The 18,506-nt window shown below is 44.5% G+C and overlaps 1 protein-coding gene across 1 annotated transcript in view; it reads right to left on the bottom strand.

Annotated features, from left to right (window-relative positions):
- The window catches only part of NT5DC3 (5'-nucleotidase domain containing 3), a 44,774-nt gene that overhangs the window by 8,772 nt on the left and 17,496 nt on the right, over positions 1 to 18,506 (bottom strand). The window contains exons 3-9 of the mRNA XM_075007708.1: positions 15,053 to 15,127; positions 6,499 to 6,554; positions 4,624 to 4,714; positions 2,724 to 2,861; positions 759 to 819; positions 364 to 466; positions 137 to 238 (exon numbers count right to left, since the gene is read on the bottom strand). Of these exons, the coding sequence (XP_074863809.1) occupies positions 137 to 238; positions 364 to 466; positions 759 to 819; positions 2,724 to 2,861; positions 4,624 to 4,714; positions 6,499 to 6,554; positions 15,053 to 15,127 (626 nt within the window). The remainder of the gene's footprint in view (positions 1 to 136; positions 239 to 363; positions 467 to 758; positions 820 to 2,723; positions 2,862 to 4,623; positions 4,715 to 6,498; positions 6,555 to 15,052; positions 15,128 to 18,506) is intronic.

Below are 18,506 nucleotides of genomic sequence, written 5' to 3' on the forward strand. Positions count from 1 at the left end.
CTCATGACCATGTAAACGGGGTTTCAAATGCAATTTTATTTGCATATTAGGGATTATTTAAAATATTTCATAACATATGGCATAAGCATGCATGGAGTGAAGCCCTTGAATCAAGCTATGCTAGGAAGAGACCCACCTTCTCTTATCATTGAAGAAGTTTGGCTTGTCAGCCTGAACAATGACTACATCAAAGAGATCCCTCCAATCCTTTCCGACGATGAACTTCATACCTTTGTCCCTAAAGAACACACAACAGCAATGATGTACGGCAGCAATGACATACAGCACCTGGCAAAACAACAGCACTACCCTGATTTTAATATTTGACAAGTACAGTTACACAGTAAATGGCAGGAAACTTACACAAAGCTACTGGGACTGTTTGTGATGAGAAACATCTTCTTGCCATGATCAGCCAGCTTTCCTAACACTGCACGGGTCTGCTCAGCATAGCAGATGTACTTCTCTAGGGAAAATGTTAATTTCAATTTTTTGCTGAACACCAATTTAAAGAGAATAACTTTGCTACTTTCACTAGAAATATGTCCAAAACTTTTGGTAATTGCAGATCATATTTAATGAAGAAAATCCACGGGAGACATGCAAAGCTGAAAATATCCTCCCCCCGACCTCAGGATTTTTAAATATTATAAGAAAGCAAGGGAAAAAAAAACCAAACAAACAATAAAATCATGGAGAGTGGGGAAAAAAAAAAAAAAAAAAGAGTTATCCCTACATGTGATCTCACTACTACTTACCAATATCTGCTTCAATTGCTTGGTACATTATTCCTTTGGTGTGAACATCTCTGATTGAATCCTATCAAAATTGAAACAGCATTTATAAATATGAAATGTTTATTTCAAGCATGAAAACTTATGTGTTTCTTTCATAGTAACTAATTTTTCTGATCTATGCTCTATATCCCCTGAACAATTTGTTACCATGTGATTCTCACTATTTGTACATCACTACTATGTTAAGAAGATTATAATCCAAAACCAAGAAGTCCTGTGGTACCTTATAGACTAACAGATATTTTGGAGCATAAGCTTTTGTGGGCAAGCAGGTCTTTGCCCATGAAAGCTTATACCCCAAAATATTTGGTAGTCTATAAGGTGCCACAGGACTTCTTGTTGTTTTTGAAGATACAGACTAGCACGGCTACCTCTCTGATAATTATAATCCAAGATAGAGTCATATTCCTACTTCCCAGAAGGAGGAAGTTCAGTGTAACGGAAGCCTTACATAAGTGCAGATTACAATACAGCTCCCTTCAGGGTAATGCGGACCTAGGGCCCTTAGTGCGGGGGGCTTGGCACGACAGATTTTTGTTGACATGCAGAGCACTATGCATTCCTTTCCTCCTGAGGAAACTGGTATCTTGTAGTTCCTCGGATTAGGTTCGCTCCCAAATAGCTTGTCATTTAACTAGAGAGATTTAATAGCCGATGAAAGAGGCTAAAAGTTTAAGCAAAGAAACAAAAAAGAACTCTGACTTTACTTGGCTGCTTTCCTCATCTTGAGCTACGCCAGAGGCTTCCAGGTGGGACTGTGTTCCTGCTGTTTTGCCACTAGTGCAGCTACACAACAGGACATAGTAAACACTATGCACTATCTACAATAATTCATACATTTTATAAGGGGGATAAAGCAAACATCTCTACATACTGAGGCAAAAGCTGAAGAAAAACTGGAAGTTTTGGGAAACCTCCAGAATGTCTCAAAAACACAGAAGCCTGACAATGTCAAACGAATGACATCTGAGCAATAAAGTTTCTTAAAAATGCTTCTTGTCTAATGAGGAAAGCGGACAGTTACATTTAGACGCATCGCATATAAGCATAGACAACATCATAGTTGTAAATTTTTACCTTAGAACTGTAATACTGGATTAGATACAAGAAAAGTATTTTTAAAAAACTGATGCATCTGATGAAGTAGGTTTTTGCCCATGAAAGCTTATACTCCAATAAATCTAATCCAATAGTCTATAAGGTGCCACAGGACTTCTTGTTGTTTTTGAGGATACAGACTAACATGGCTACCTCTCTGATACTTATAAAAAAAAAAACTTTTTATATTTTAAAATATAAATAGGCTAGAGATGTCACAATTGACATCAAGCTGTTCCAAACAGGAGAGGCCCAGGACTTTTTTCTGGTCCCAGACTACATAGTGACCTCTCTCTCTTCTTTCAAAATAAATTTTTAGATATCTCACAAGAAGTCCGGAGAGCAGAGTCACTCAAGTTTCTGCTGCCTGAGAACACTTCCTAAAATGGAGGTAGTACACATGGAAACTTTATATTGAGTTATCACTGACTCCGCTGTTCCTTGCTGGTAAGGAATAGCTACTAGCATCATTTCACATGCTGATCCAGAGGAATATTTTTCACATGGGAGTGAGACTTATTTCTACATCTTTTCCCATTCTCCTCTCAATCCAGATATACAAAAAAATATACTAGAACTTTAATAACAGGTTTGTAAAAAATTTAAAGTTAAGGCTTTTTGATGTCTACCATCTTTTGCATGGGTTTTTGCAATTCTTATTGTAATGCATTCTTCTGTAAGAAACTGGAGCACCGTAACAAGCTGAGGCATTTTTTTTTACTAGTTCTATAAAGCAGTGCCAAAGAGTGATGAAATTTCTTCGAGTTGTCATAGAAGTCAGACATAATTATCGAGGTGCCCATGAATTTCTGATAACAGAGTTAATACCTTGACATCTTTGTACAAATGAACAGGTTCATAATCTATGTTGTTTTTAAGAAAATATTCATTCACACAAGAGAGGAGAGTCATCTCTGGTAATGAAAATATATCCATGAACTGCTTCATTGTGTTTCCATGTGAACTCTGCAAATAAGGATATGTGTGTCAGAAATATTTACCAAAACCAAATACTGTATATCTAACATTGAGGGTTTATTTCCAATTTTTTACACTATTTGTATTTTACCTGTGCAAAATTCAGTTTGCACTAATGAAAGGGAACCCTCTCCCCCCATCAATATGAGATAAAGTTAGAAACATTCTGCTTTTAGTTTAAGGACCAGTAATTCCATTTAGGAATACCATAACATATTTTACAAACTAGGTGCTTATTTAAATATAGTGTCACGTGAATCCTCCTGGACCCCTATGTCTAGAAGTTTGCAGTCTGCTTCTTCTACGTATTGCACAGACTAAAAAAATGCTAAAGTACAGGTAATATAGTATTAAGCTATGTTTATAGTGCTGTAACATCTCAACATAGATACTTACTACAGGTTGAACCTCTCTAATCAGGAATGATCTCAACCGTCAAACTCCGTAATGCTGCATAATTTTAGTTAGCTGGATGACCACTTATCATAGGTGTGGACAAGTTCCCATGGTCCCATAAAGTTTGTTTACAGCCACCAGTCCTGGTTCTCAGTGTTCTGTGCTGTTATTTTGCTGTAATTTACCCCTAAATGTCTTCTAAGGGCCCAGTAAGCAGAGAAAATGTTGGTAACGTGCTAGAAAATATTGACTTCCCGTTGTCTGGCAAATTCTCTCGTGCTACACTGGTCAGATCCCAAGGGTGCCAGACGAGAGAGGTTCAACATGTACAGCAACAGGAGATGTTCTCCCATCACTGTAGTTCAGTATTTCCCAATTTTATTTGGCCACGGAACCCTTTTAAACTCAAAAGAATTTTGCAGAACCCCATTCCCAGACTCTACGCCCAGTCAGCCCTCCAAAACACGCCCCCATCTACAGGCTCAGGCCTCTGCCCCCAAATCCACCTCCCTATCCCTAAGCTTTACCCCCCCCCTGCAAACCTACTGCCCCCATCCCCAGGCTTAATCCCTCTCAGCCCCAAACCAGCCCCTGGAACAAACCCATCCGTGGCACTGGCTAGGGAGCCTGCGCCGGGCAGCCATGTGCACCCAGCAGAAGGGAGGCTGGCATAGAGATGTTTCACTGGCAGGGGTGAGCCGAGCCAGACCCACCAGAGGGGTGTGGCTTCTGGGGTACCAGGGCAAGTGAGGAGCTTCTCTGCAGCTCCTTGCCCTGCTGCCGCTGAAATATTGTTACTAAATTCAGTTGGTTTAATGGCCAGATCCCTCTCATCACCCTGCCAGCCATTCAACCAACTAAATTTAGTTCTACTGTTCCAGCTGTGACAGGGCAGGGAGCTGCAGAGGAGTCAGCTATTGTAATGGAATTTCTTCATGGAACCCTTATTTTCACTTTGTGGAACCCCGGGGTTCTGCAGACCACCACTTGGGAAACACTGCTGTAGTTAATTCATCTCCCCAACGGGTAGCAAGGTCAATGGAAGAATTCTTCCATCATCTTGGTGCTGTCTACACTGGTAGTTCAATTGGGTTTACTGCATCTTTCAGGGCTGTGGATTTTTCCACAGCCCTGACATAAGGAGTTACGCCGAAATACATTTTCAGTGCAGATCAACCTTAAGACATGTTTTGCTTCTTTCAAGTGGTTATTGAAGATGAGTGGTAAAAAATAATAAGATTTTGTAAACACAAATATAACAAACACAAGCAGGAATGTTTGAAAATACAAAACAAGTCAGTGGCACATGGTGGGTTTCAGTACATTTTAAAGAGAAATATTTTTTTGTTTTTACCTTTCCATAAAAGTCACTCATTTGTTCCAAGGGGACATGAGAGCCATCGTACATTGCAATGACCTCTTCATCTGGGACGACACTGAGTCCTCTGGCAATACCAACGTTAGTTTCAGTTTAAAAGTCCAACCAGACATTTTAGGTAATTACTGTATGACAGCCTGACTACATATATAAATACAGTCACTAAACTATTTAAAATATCCATGCTACCATATAATCAGAGGGTTTCTCCTTGGTCTGCAATTTATAAGACTGTTTTGCTAACGCCTCAAAAAAAAAACAAAAACTGGCACACATGTAACTCATTCCAGTTTTTCAAGTTCTTTTTACTTCATCAAAAGAATAGTGTTCATTAAAACTTTACTTCCAGGGGTTATAAAGAGCAGTTACAGCTTCTAGTTTCTCAACAAAATGCAATTCCCTCTCTGCTTTTGTTTCACACTGTACAGATGATGCAATAACATTTAAGCAGATTATTCTGCAGTGTGACCTTGAGGAACTGATGCCAAAAATGCAACCTTCTTATCCAAACAACCAGACTTCTTTTTAACAATATTACAATTGACTCTCATTGAGCTGAAATTAAAATTAAAGAACAGTGACAAATACATCAGATATAAAATCATAATACCAAGGGTAAAGGATGTCTAGATTTGATCCTAATATTTTTGTACCAGCCATTAGAAAGGTTAGTTTTTCTACCAGTAACACTTATGGTGTTGAACAACTTTTACGGATCATCTCAGAGTACTTCAGACAGTTAGTACACTTTCAACACATATCTCTGCATTAGGAAGAAGTAGTGAGAAAAGATAGTCTTGTGGTTAAAAAATGGAAATGGAAATCAAGACATCTGAGTCCTATTTCTGGATGTGCCACAGCTTTCTTGAAGAACCTAAGTCAGGTGAATTCTGCATCTCAGCTTCCTGATCGTACCTACTTGAGGCGTGTCAGGAGGTGTAAACATCAGTTTTTAAAAAAGCAACATGAGATTCTAAGCGTACTCAAGAAAAAGAATATTTCACATGTGCATAGTATTTTCTATCACCATCATCCATTTTACAGTACAGATGATTAAACAGCAACAAATAAGTTAAATTGTTTGCCTAAGGTGCAGTTATTCAGTAACAGAGCCAAGAACAGAATTCATGTTCTAACTTCCAGACAAGCCCGCCAAATATCACTGGAGTGTCGCTACACAGAACGTTTGTGAATCATAAGCTACTTATATAATAACAAGCCCACCTGTAAACAACAGGCATTTGTTACGTGCGAATTCAGAGATCATATTTACACCATTTTTGGGACAGCACAGAAAAGCATGCTTAATTATGAATGCAGAAGCAAAGTTTATGTTCAGCTTTGCCAAGGGATCCATTTTATTGCCAGAGTTCATGGATCAGCTGTGTACATATAGGGTTTCTTTTACTCTTTCAAGTACGAATTCCAAATACAACGTATTTTTCCCCCTATGCTATTCTAGGTACACAATCTCAACCATATCACAAGAGAGTCTTAGAGAGCACCTCCCTCACTTGGGATTGCAATGTCCCTGCAACAACAACTCACACAGAAAGCTAACGCTGGAGAAGCAATCAGTATATTTTTAGCTGTCTTTCAATGAAGTTCAGCAGCTGGGGACAAGGTGCTGAGTCAGAACCATGTGACCAGCTAGCTCTCCATAAAGAACCACTTCTGGTTCAACCAGTAAAGAGCACACCAGTGTGTTAATGCCTTCCAGCAGAAGGCTATACAACATAAACTCTGCTGCACTGCCCCAGGCCTGACTCTTCAATGTGTTGAAGAAGAGCATCCAGTGGATTCAAAAACAGTGAGTGTGTTTTATAAGAACTAAGCAATAATTCAGCCTACCTGTACACTGTTCCCAACTGAATATAGTGAAAAGCGTCGATCTTCATCAATAATGCCTTGAACAAAAAAAAAAAAATAATTACAGACAGCTTATATTTCATACAAGCAGTCTTAATATGCAGGTATAAAAAGTATAATCATTTTATCAGTTACAGGCCATGTCTACATGAGCCCAAAACTTCGAAATGGCCATGCCGATGGCCATTTCGAAGTTTACTAATGAAGCGCTGAAATACATATTCAGCACCTTATTAGAATGCCGGCAGCCGCGGCACTTCGAAATTGACGCAACTCGCCACCACAGGGCTCGTCCAGACGGGGATCCTTTTCAAAAGGACCCCAGCAACTTCGAAATCCCCTTATTCCTACCTCCTGTTAAGAATACAAGGATTTCGAAGTTGCCAGGGTCCTTTCGAAAAGGAGCCCCATCTGGACGAGCCGCGTCAATTGCGAAGTGGCTGTGGCTGCCAACATTCTAATGAGGCGCTGAATATGTATTTCAGCACTTCAGTCGTAAACTTCGAAATGGCCATTTGCATGGCCATTTCGAAGTTTTGGGCTCATGTAGACGTAGCCACAATGAGTAGGACTCGCTCGGAAACGGCTAAATTTTAGAAGCCATTTGAAATAACTATAAAGTGCTTGTGATGTTGCACCCTATATTGTTTATGGAAATATGTTTATGAATATGACTTAGGGATGTAAAATCCCATTTAATTAGTTAATCCGTTAAAAGTTAAATTTAACTGGTTAACCAATTAAACAGGGGGAATGGAGGGCAGAGGGGAGCCTCTCTAGCCCAGCGAGGTTGGAGTGATTCTTCCACCACCATACAAAGGGGCTGCTCCAGCTCAGTTGGAGCCCCCTCCCACTTCCACCTACAGCCGTCTTGGGAACACCCATGAACCAGAGCTGCTCTGGCCTGGATAGAGCAAGTCTACCCACAGCGCCCTCAGGCCCACCGTAGACAAGGGTGGCTCCGACCACGCTGAAACATCCCCACCTAGCTCCATGACACTAGAGCGCCTCTGCTTCTGGCGGACTGGGGGCCTGCTCCAGCCCCTACTGGTTAACTGTAACCAGTAAGTGGATGAGGTTTACCTGTTAACCTTTAACATCCTTAATATGAATATGCATAACTGGACGATTTATGCAAAGCATATCTAGTGTAGATTCTACGTGTGCCCATGTATCATTCCTGTAGCGTAAGGTCTCTGAGTACGCGAGGGCTCTGTTCCACATGCCCTCATGTAAACCCAGGTTTTGCGTAAGTGTGGATCTGGATTTTTTCCCTAGCAGAACATATGTTCTGCAGCCTGGAAAGCAGCAGAAAGGTGAGTCCTGGGGCGAGGGGGGCAGTTGGGGAGGGTTAAGCCTAGCTGTGGGTTGAGGCCATGGGAGGCGGGTGGGGAGGGCCAAGCCTGGGGTGGGTTAGGGCTGCAGGGGGTGAAGGGTGGAGTTGAGCTGGAGACCTGCTCAAGCGGTGAGCCGAGCTGCGGGGAGCAGGGGTTTGAGCCGGAACCAGAGCCTTGTGCAGGTGGTAAGCCGGCTGGGGGGTTGAAACAGAGCCACGCAGGGCAGGGGGTGTGGGAGTCGCTTGAACCACAGCTGCACATAGGCGGTTGAAACTGGGGCAGAGGGTGAGCTGGAGCCCTGCGTGAGGGGTGGTAAGCCAGAGCCACAGCCAGGCGTGAAGGGTGTGCTGGCAGGGGTTGTGGGGGTAGCTTGAACCAGACCTGCACACAGGTGGTTTAAACTGGGGTGGAGGATGAGCTGGAGCCCTGCGTGAGGGGTGGTAAGCCAGAGCCACAGCCAGGCGTGCAGGATGAGCTGGCAGGGGTTTGAACTGGGGACAGGGAGGCTGAGCCGGAGTCATGCCTGAGGAGCTAGAGACAGAGGTGTGGGGGAGGGGGGTTGAACAGGAGCTATGCGCAGGTGGTGAGCCAAGCTGGGGGGTTGTATGAGCTGGGGTTATGTGGAGCTGAAGGGGGTTGAGCCAAGGCAGTGGGCCGCGGGGGGAAGCAAATTAAGCGCAACTGGAAATCGCAGTACAGGGTTTACTACAGGAATCAGGATCAGACATGTAAGAGCGCGGTCGCATACTCTGAGACCTTACTGTATGCCAAATTAGAAATATGAAGTATAAACCTGGGCTATTAGTGAGGGCTGTTAGTACTCAAACAGCTTAAATGGCCTGGTACTCAGGATAATGATCTGTGAATAGTCCTGTTTTTCCTGTAAGTCTGAACTATGATTGGTCCTGCCAAGACATGTGGCCAGGTCACCTGATGTTAAACTTTCCAACTGGAAGTGTGAAAAGTTGGAACTGAACACAAAAGGATCCCTGCCTTCTACCCTGGCAACAGGGGTAGAAGGGTGGGAAATCAAACATGAGGGGCTGCTGCTAGCCACTAGGGCACCCCTGGTTACCACCCAAGATGACTGCTGGAAACATCTAAAACTGAACAGAGGGAAAGATGAGGCCCAAGTTGAGAGGCTTCCCAGCTTGTGAGAAAAGACAATTAGACTTACTGTTAGGGTAAAAAATTGCATGTAACAAGCTTCTTAGGCTGTGTCTACACTTGCATTCCTCTTTCAAAAGAGGCATGCAAATAAGGTGTAGATATACCTATCTGGCACCTCATTTGCATATCCTCTTTTCAATAAGAAGAAAAGCAGCGTAGATGCGGCTCTTTCAAAAGTAAACCACGCCTTCAAAATGTAGACAAATCCTCTTCTGAGGTGATTTATATGTCCCTGTCCATGAGCCGTGGTGTCTGTGTGGTTGCCCTGCATCCTGACCAAACAGCCCTTAAGCTAAGCATTTAAAATTTATAATCTGCTTTACCAGCAGTGGTGACATATTTCCCTCACAAACCACATCAAAATTAGATAAATTGAAAAATATATTTACTGTTAAAATGGTGTTTAGATACACAAAATGGCCACTGGAAAATGACAGTTAGAGAATGACAGTTGCAATTAATATTCGGCGGGCTATGAATATGTATGAAGTTATGGTTTGAAAGGTTTCAAACTGATTGGTTAATTTAGAATCCTTATACATATGTAGTAGTCAAATGCCCCTTTGATACATTGTGGCACTGAGGAGGACCTAGCAGGCAGAAGTTGTCAAACAGGTCCACCCAGGCAGCATATATTCAGGAGAGCAGCCCTGCTTGGGGCATTTGGGACCAGACCTCAGAGGAGAGCAGAAGAAGAAAGAAGACTACAGAGAAGGACTGAGCTAAGAGCTGGACCGAGCCTGTAGCTGAACATCGCTGGCGGAAGAGCCGAAGCTGACCTGCGTGTCAGTTATCGCTCGCTAGCCGCTGTGGGCCGAAGAAGACCAGAAGAGCTCCAGTCTACAAAGAGCAAAAGATCACTAATAAGGCTCCGGTTCTTTTATCCGGAGGGTTTGCCCAGCAGACCGCACCGCCCAAACAATGGTGCCCTGCACGGGGAAACCGCAGCAGCAACCCTGCCCTTCCAGTCACTGACCTTAGCTCGGGCCGGTGTCTGAAATATCAAGGTCGTTCCTAAAAAACACAGGAGGTTTTTGTTAACCAAGCTGGTTTTTCCTCCTGGCTTTCTTTTTTCTTCCTCCTTTACTATCTGACCTGACGCGGCTGCCGTACAAGTGTGCCGTGAGGGTCATAACTTCCTAGCTCGAAGAGAACTACAGGCCCAGCGCCTGGATTACAGAGCAGGAATAAGGAGGTATTGGTGCTCTGGGTTTAAGGCTAATATAAGTAATTAGGTGAGCAGTTAATGTTTTTATATAGTTTTGTAACAGAAAGTGGATTGGGACTTCCCCAAGTCCATGATCTGCGTCTTATATTTTGTACTCCTTGTCTCTTTGTAAAGGCACAGGAGGCCAATGCTATTGGTCTAGCCTAAAACTATTACATGTACACAGAAGGGTAGTTAGGCAAACTGCTTTATAATTATAATCCAGAGCTATAAGCTCCCCCCTATTTAGGAGGGTAGAGCGGTCAGGGATAACCCTATAAAGGGAAAACCCTGGTGTTCTTAGTAACCCTTTAAGGGTAATGAAGGTCTGCAATAAAGGGCTACTATAACAAGGTGGTCGAAATAGGCAGTACCATTTTTGAGGGGATAACCTTTAATTAGGAAAACCCCACCATTTAACTAAGGGGATAACCTCTCAGAACGAAACCCCGCATATACTGGGCTCTCCCCTGCTTGGCCAGCAGGGCAACCCACTTAACTAGAGAATTGACCTAGCTTAGTGCAGGCAAATTCTTATTCTAAGTAAGATCTGCTCCCCGCGGTAGTCGGCCAAGGGTTGAGCGACCTGGTGAACCTCAGGAAGATCCAGGAATAAATAAATACAATATTCAGCTCTGAAGTTAATCTTTCCATTTTACAGCACGCATCGAAGGCTGCACGGCCCGTCCCAGAAGCGCAGTAAGTAGCTGAAGGGTTAGATAGCAGTGCTGTTACAGCAGTTACCTATTGTTTAAGGCTATAAGCCAATTAGTATTCAAATCCTGTGCTTATTTCAGAAAAACAAGGGTCCACATATCTTGTGCTACTTAGCTTACCATAATCCATACTTTTGTGTTATAAAGTAAACCCTTTCTCCCTGTTTGAACCTGACACCTTGTCTGTATTTCTTCCTTGGGTAAACACACCGCAGCAGCGCAGTTCACACACCCTGAAACCCCGTTGTGACTAGACCCACCGTAGACGGCGAGCAGGGTCGCGGGGTAAAATCCTGGGAGCATTGGAAAGGACTTAGTTTTAGTCCAGTCCATTGCTCTGGTGTGACTGACTTAGCCTAATCAATATTCAAATTTATTCTTACGTCACTCACATCCTCGATACAAAAGAACCCTTGTCCCTAAAATAAATGGAAAGAAGGGTACTTTTGAAGATGGGGTTTCCGTTCGCAAGAGCCACGTCCACACTGCTTTTTTTCCTTTCAGAAGAGAATATGCAAATGAGGTGCCAGATATATAAATCTGTGCCCTATTTGCATTTTTGATTTCCCTCATTTGCATGCCCCTTTCAAAAGAGGAATGCAAGTGTAGACACAGCCCTAGTATATTAAGCTTAGCTGGTGTGTTTTGTTTTATTTTGCTTAGTAACTTACTGTGATCTGTCCCCTATCACATGCCAACACTTAAATCCTGCTTTTTATACTTAATATCACTTATGTTTATCAATAAATCCAGTGGACATAGCAGTTGTATGGGGGGGGACAACAGCTGTAAATATCTCTTTCATTGATAAAAGGTCTTGATCTTGCTCTATATAAAACTTTATGCAGCATAAGCCAGATTTATCTGGGGTTTTGGTCCCATTGGGGCTGTGCATCCAGGTGCTGTGTCAAGTCCCTGTGACCAGGCCTTCCCAGAACTGAGCTGATCTCAGGGTCTGTCTGGGTTGCTCAGCAATGGGCTGTAGCCCCAACTCTGTGCCACTGCTGGAGGAGACCAGAGGGTCTGGCCTGGCGGGACACGGTGGTGGGGTGCCCCAGAGGGCAGGCAGGCAGACTCAGTGGTATTTCAGCAGCACCCCAACTATCAGTCTCAGGGGATCTCTGTGATCCAACCCACCACAGTCCTTTATAAAGGACAGCAGGGTACTTTCTCAAAAGAATTTAATTCAGAGATTGTAAAAACTACTAGACACTATTAATTTTCAGAGGACGTGGAATTGTAACCATGAAGAAACTGAGGGCTATAGCTCAATCTGCCACCCTCCCTCCCTACACACACAACTCCCTGCCCAGCCCAGGAAGCCCAGTGCTAGGCTGAGTGAGTCCCTCTCTTCTGTCTGTGCTGCTCAGTCTCTAGCAGAGGCGAGGCCAGAAGCATTGCATGCGAGTGAGCAGGGAGAGCCAGGCTGGGCAGGTGAGGCCAGGCAAGGCTAGGAACAGAACTGGAGGGACACCTGGAGGCTAGAAAGTGGGTGAGCCAAGCTCTGTCAGTAGAGGGGCAGGGAACGTTATGGAGCAGAGGGGTGGGGAGGGCAGGGCAGAGGGTCAGAAGAGGAACCAGGCTGGGGGTGGCAGGGCAGGACGGATGCAGGCTGGGAAGAGAAAAAGCACATGTGGGGGAAGAGTATCATTATCTGGCTCAGTGAGCTGGCAGCAAAGGAACTGCTAGGGCCTCCTGGGAGCAAGCTGATGCCCCTGGGGGAGTGCAGCTATTCCAAGCTATCCCTCATTACACCTGCCCCTCTCCTCTCCTCTGCCTACATCCCCTGAACTGCCAGAAAAGCCCTGCAGTCTCTCTAGTCTTCTTGTCACTCTCTCTCCCTCTGCTCTGAAATTTAAGCCCAGATGCCAAGGATCCCCATTGGACTTTTTCCCTCTCCTTCCTTCCCCAGCAGAGACCAGCAGCAGAAGTGGACTGGGAGGAGGGACAGGAGGGAGGGAAAGTTAAAGGAAAAGAAATGAAAGTAACATTTGCTCCTGCCCGTCATTAACCACATGCTTTTGTCAACAGTAAATTACCACTAAAGCATGTAGTGGGGATGTAACCAAAGCAAAAAAGTAGCAGTCCGGGCTGCAGAATGCAAGAGAGGCAGCAACTTGTTGTCTGGGGAGGAAGATGAACTTGCTTTTGACAAGGCTGGAATAGCTGAAAACTTTTATTCAGGGAAAAGAGGCTTTTTTTTTTCCCTTGTGGATCCAAGTCTGTCTCTCCAGTAGGTAGCAATCTGAATGAGGGAAAGTTCTCACCATGTAAAGCTGAGCGAGATAGAAAGGTCCCTTCAAGAACGCAGCACATTCTTCCACACCCCTGGGAAAGACCTTTAAAAGCTAGCTTAAACAACCCAGAACAAGAGCCACGGCGGCTCCAGTGAGACTTGGCTGGTTCCCACCCCATTGTTGAAGCATTACTGGAACTGTGTGCTGAGTGATACCCAGTACACTCCTACAGAGCTGTACATTGTAACTACAGGTGTAAATCAGGACAGGAAAAAAAAGGCCTGGAGCCTGACTAAAATTTCTTTTCTTATTAAGCTGTACATCCCAAACTCCTCTTTAGCATTCAGTCTTAGAAGGAAATGCAAAGGCCATTTGGGAAGTGATGGGCCAGGGCCTACATGAGGACTGGACTCAGTTATTGGCATCAGCTATTTGTCATTCAAAATGGATTGACAGTAGCCTTCAACTACCTGAAGGGGGGTTATAGAGAAGATGGAGAGAGGCTGTTTTCAGTGGTGACAGATAACAGAATGGAGATTAATGGGAGTTGCAGTGAGAGGGGTCAAAGTTGGATATTAGGAAAAACTATTTCACCAGGAGGAGTGTGAAGCACTGGAATGCGTTGCCTAGAGAGGCGGTAGAATCGCCATCCCTAGAAGTTTTTAAGTCTTGGCTTGACAAAGTCCTGACTGGGATGATTTCATTAGAGTTGATCCTGCTTTTAGCAGGGGGTTGGACTTGACCTCCTGAGGTCTCTTCCAACCTTATACTTCTGTGATTGAGTCATGACAGACATCCCAGCCACCATATAAAATGCTTCCATGTGGCCATTTCCCATGCACACAGAGGTATCGCACTACCAAGTTCCTGTCCCAGCAGGGGATGGAAGGGGAGACTATAGCATGATCTACCTTTATGCAGCCAGTAGCTTATGTTTGCCACTGCCATGCTGGAGCCACCACATGTATTTACTGACAAATAAAATATGCAGAATTTTAAAATATTGTGCATAGATTTTTTTTGGTGCTGAACGCCCTCAGTAATATGGGGTGCTGGGCAGTGAAGACATTGGCTCTGGGGTCTGTGTATAGATCCATGGCTGTGGGGCCACTGGCCAAGGGGGCTGCTGGGCATAAGGAGTTGGGTGGTGCTGGGCACAAAGGCAATGTGGTAGGCACACTTACAGCACAAGGCTGGGAATGGGGGCACAGGTGGAAGGGAAGTGCAGCAGTTCACAACACTGTTCTCTGTAAACTAGGTGCTCGTGAAGCCGCTCAGCAGAGACTCAGTGCTGCCAAGCTGACTAGCAGAACGCAAAAAGGGCGTTACAAGGAGGGAGAAAATTGTTCTCCTTAGCCTCTGAGAACAGGATAAGAAGCAATGGGCTCAAATTGCAGCAAGGGAGGTTTAGGTTGGACACTAGGAAAAATTTCCTGTCGGGGTGGCAATTTGCTGGAATAAATTGCCTGGGAAGGCTGAGGAATCTCCATCATTGGAGATTTTTAAGAGCATGTTAGACAAATACCTGTCAGGGATGGCCTAGATGGTGTTTGGTCCTGCCATGAGTGCAGGGGAATGGACCTGACGAACACTCCAGGTTCCTTCCAGTTCTGTTAGTCTATCATTCTATTAAATAACCTTCCCTAACAGTACTGGAATATTTATGTTTATTGTCTTCCAATCTGACATAAAACCTTTGATAAAAACCAGTCTTTAAAACAATTTAAGCTGTCACGAATATGGCCTGGGGGGATAACAAACTGCCTACGTGTCAGCATAATCCTCTGAAGACATTTACATAATGTAACATTTATTTTTTATGGAGTATGTATTTAGCACCATGTAACTCACCACTTCATTTATACCTACCCGATGTACATCATAATGAAGTCCTCTTATTGCAAAATTGGGATCATAATCATACTTTCTTATTTCTGCAGGATACTAAGAATAAAAACTGAAGGTTAATTTAAACTATTTACAAACCTAGAGAATTTTTTTCTCAGTTTGGAAAAGCTTAGCTTCCTACATGCCACTTTTAAAATCTACTGAAGTATGCTCTTCAATATGATGTGAAAGTATCCACAATTCAGATACAAGAATGGGAAGACGACCTGGGGGAAAAATAATCTGAAACTCAAATCTTCAAACATGAGTGACTGAAGTTAGGTATGTAAGGGAAAGTGGCCCTGTTTGCAAAGAGGAGGAGCACATGCAGTCACTAACTTCTGTGACATTTCTAAATATTCATGTCCTATGAAAATTGAGCTGAAATTTAAAAAAAAGCCTTTAGATACCTAATTTCAAAAGTCTTCGCCCAAATTTTCAAGACATTTGTAAAAACAATAAGAACTTGGGCTTTTTTACTACCCTGGATGTGAAGGTTTTGCATACAGTTCATTATGCAGCAACACCACAAAACAAAAGTTTGATTTGAAACATTGGAGAGGAAAACACTCTGATGTGTTAATCAACAAAATATTAATTCAGATTGGATTTGATCAATTAAAACTTTTTTAATAATATGATTATTTCAGGGGTAAGATCTATTCATTTGAATATCACTTTAAATGTATTTCCAGATTCCATGCTCCCACACAAGGACATTCAATTTTTATTTATCCTAGGCAGGTTACATTTCCATGGCAAAAATAAGCCATCTTTTAAATTGATGGAAACAGGATGAAAAGGTCTCTGTCACCTAAACCTTCACTTGCAGTGTAATTCCAATGCCATAGTACATAAAGATCAATAAAAACCTAGCCAGAGAAGGACTGAAACTAGTAAGAGTTGTTTCCCTTGGACTGAAAAAATATATTCCCGTGGGAAACCACTTCTCTCAACAGGTGGCTTCAAGCATTACATCATATTGTAAGTGACTAGTGCTACCCATGGAGGACTAGTTTAAAGCTTCAGCTGTGGCTAGTATTGATTTTATTGTGGCTGTCAAATTATTGTGGGTGTAACATAATGACTGTCCTTCCATGTGTCTCTCTAGCACACTACAGGAGAGAAGATTCTAGAAGCAGGCAACCCCACTGCTACTGCAATGTGTAAGTTTCAGTTACAAAAATGAGATCTAACACAATTCACTAATGTATTTTGCAGAGGTTTCCACCAAAACGCTGCATAATTTTAGGAGCACTAAGTGTTGCATGTTTATGGTACCTATGAAGTTTTATCATTGTTTGCTAGTTCAGGGATATTTATAGACATTTATACAGCAGTTAGTTTTTGGGCTGAAATAAAGGATCAGAAACACCCATGGTTACAAAGTCCATTCAGTCCAAATTAGACAGTATAAAATATTCCAAATGTAAACTAATAATAATTGCATTCACAGTGCATCAAGTGACTTCTGCTTAAAATATAACCAACAAAAATCCTCATGTCGGAAGATGTCTCTGCTCGCTGACAAAAGCAAACAAGGATAGAAAGAGAAGTTACTCACCGTAGTAACGGTGGTTCTTCGAGATGTGTCCCCGTGGGTGCTCCACCATAGGTGACGGCTTGGCCGGCGCCGCAGATCGGATCTTCCAAGCAGTCTCTGCCGGACCGCGCATGCGCCGGCACGCGCCGCTCCCTGGCGCGCTCCTGGCCATGTGCGCGATCCGGTCCCCGCCAGTTCCTCGACCAACCGCCTCGGTTGCCCCTGCAAAACACTAACAGAGATCCGAAGCGGGGAGGATGGGCGGGAAGTGGAGCACCCACGGGGACACATCTCGAAGAACCACCGTTACTACGGTGAGTAACTTCTCTTTCTTCTTCGAGTGTCCCCGTGGGTGCTCCACCATAGGTGACTACCCAGCAGTAACCCAGATAGGTGGTGGGTAATCGGATTATGTGCAGCTGGTCCCCGAGAGGACCGCTGCAGAGAGACGGGTATCCTCTTGGAATACCCTGTGAAGGGCGTAATGTTTGGCGAACGTGTCGTAGGATGACCAGGTCGCCGCTCTGCAAATGTCTTTCAATGCAACGCCCTTGAAAAAGGCTGTTGATGCTGCCACCGCCCTGGTGGAATGAGCCCTGGGAGTGGCCGACAAAGGAGTCTTTCTGAGCTCGTAGCACATTTTTATGCAGGATACAATGTGCTTTGAGATTCTCTGCGATGAGAGACCTTCTCCTTTAGATTTGGGAGCGAGGGAGACCAGGAGTCTATCCGTTTTTCGGAAGGACTTGGTCCTGTCTACGTAGAAGGCTAGCGCCCTCCTCACATCCAGGAGGTGTAGGCGCGCCTCTTCGCTGGAGTTATGAGGCTTTGGATAGAACGAGGGTAGAACAATAGGTTCATTGATGTGAAACTCGGAAGAAACTTTGGGAACAAAGGCTGGATGCAGCCGTATGGTTACCGCCTCCTTGGAAAAGACAGTACAGGGTGGCGTTGCCATGACTGCCGCAAGCTCGCTCACCCGACGGGCTGACGTAATTGCAAGAAGAAAGGTCATCTTTACTGTAAGGAGGCGAAGGGGAACCGTGGCCAAGGGCTCGAACGGTGGTCCCATGAGTGTGGTAAGCACCAGGTCCAAGCTCCACGAAGGTGGAATCGGTTTCCGAGGGGGGTATAGGTTTACCAACCCTTTGAGGAACCTGGTAACCATAGGGTGGGCGAACACCGTGTGCCCTCCCTCCTCATGTCTGAACGCCGAGATGGCGGCCAGGTGGACCTTTAACGAGGATAGCGAGAGTCCTGCTCTCTTGAGGTCCAGTAAATACTCTAGAATTGTAGGTATAGGCACCGAAAGGGGGGCCAGCTGCTTGGTAGAACACCAAGCCATGAAGCGAGTCCATTTTTGTTTGTAGGTTTTCCTAGTGGAAGTCCTCCTGCTACTTTCTAGGACTTGCTGTACTTCCACTGTGCATGTGCTCTCTAGGGAGCTGAGCCATGGATTAGCCACGCTTGCAGTCGCAGGCTTTGGGGGTGTGGATGCACTATGGACCCCTGGGCTTGCGTGAGCAGGTCCGGCGCCACCGGAAGAGGCATCGGTGGGCGGTCCGACAGGCGCAGGAGTAGGGGGAACCATGGTTGGCGATCCCATGTTGGGACTATCAGGATCATCCGAGCCTTGTCTCTCCTGGCTTTTTGCAGAACCTTGTGGATCAGCACTGCGGGGGGAAACGCGTAAAGCAGGGGGCCTCCCCACGGGATCGCGAACGCGTCCCCCAGGGACCCCCGGCCCAGCCCTGCTCTGGAGGAGAATCGTGGGCACTGTTTGTTGTGCTGAGTGGCAAACAGATCTATTTGGGGAAACCCCCATGCGTGGAAAATAGGCCGTAGTAGATCGGGACGGATCTGCCACTCGTGGGTGAGCGCAAAACGTCTGCT

This window comes from Carettochelys insculpta, chromosome 1 (genome assembly GCF_033958435.1).
Source record: "Carettochelys insculpta isolate YL-2023 chromosome 1, ASM3395843v1, whole genome shotgun sequence".
NCBI lineage: Eukaryota > Metazoa > Chordata > Testudines > Carettochelyidae > Carettochelys > Carettochelys insculpta.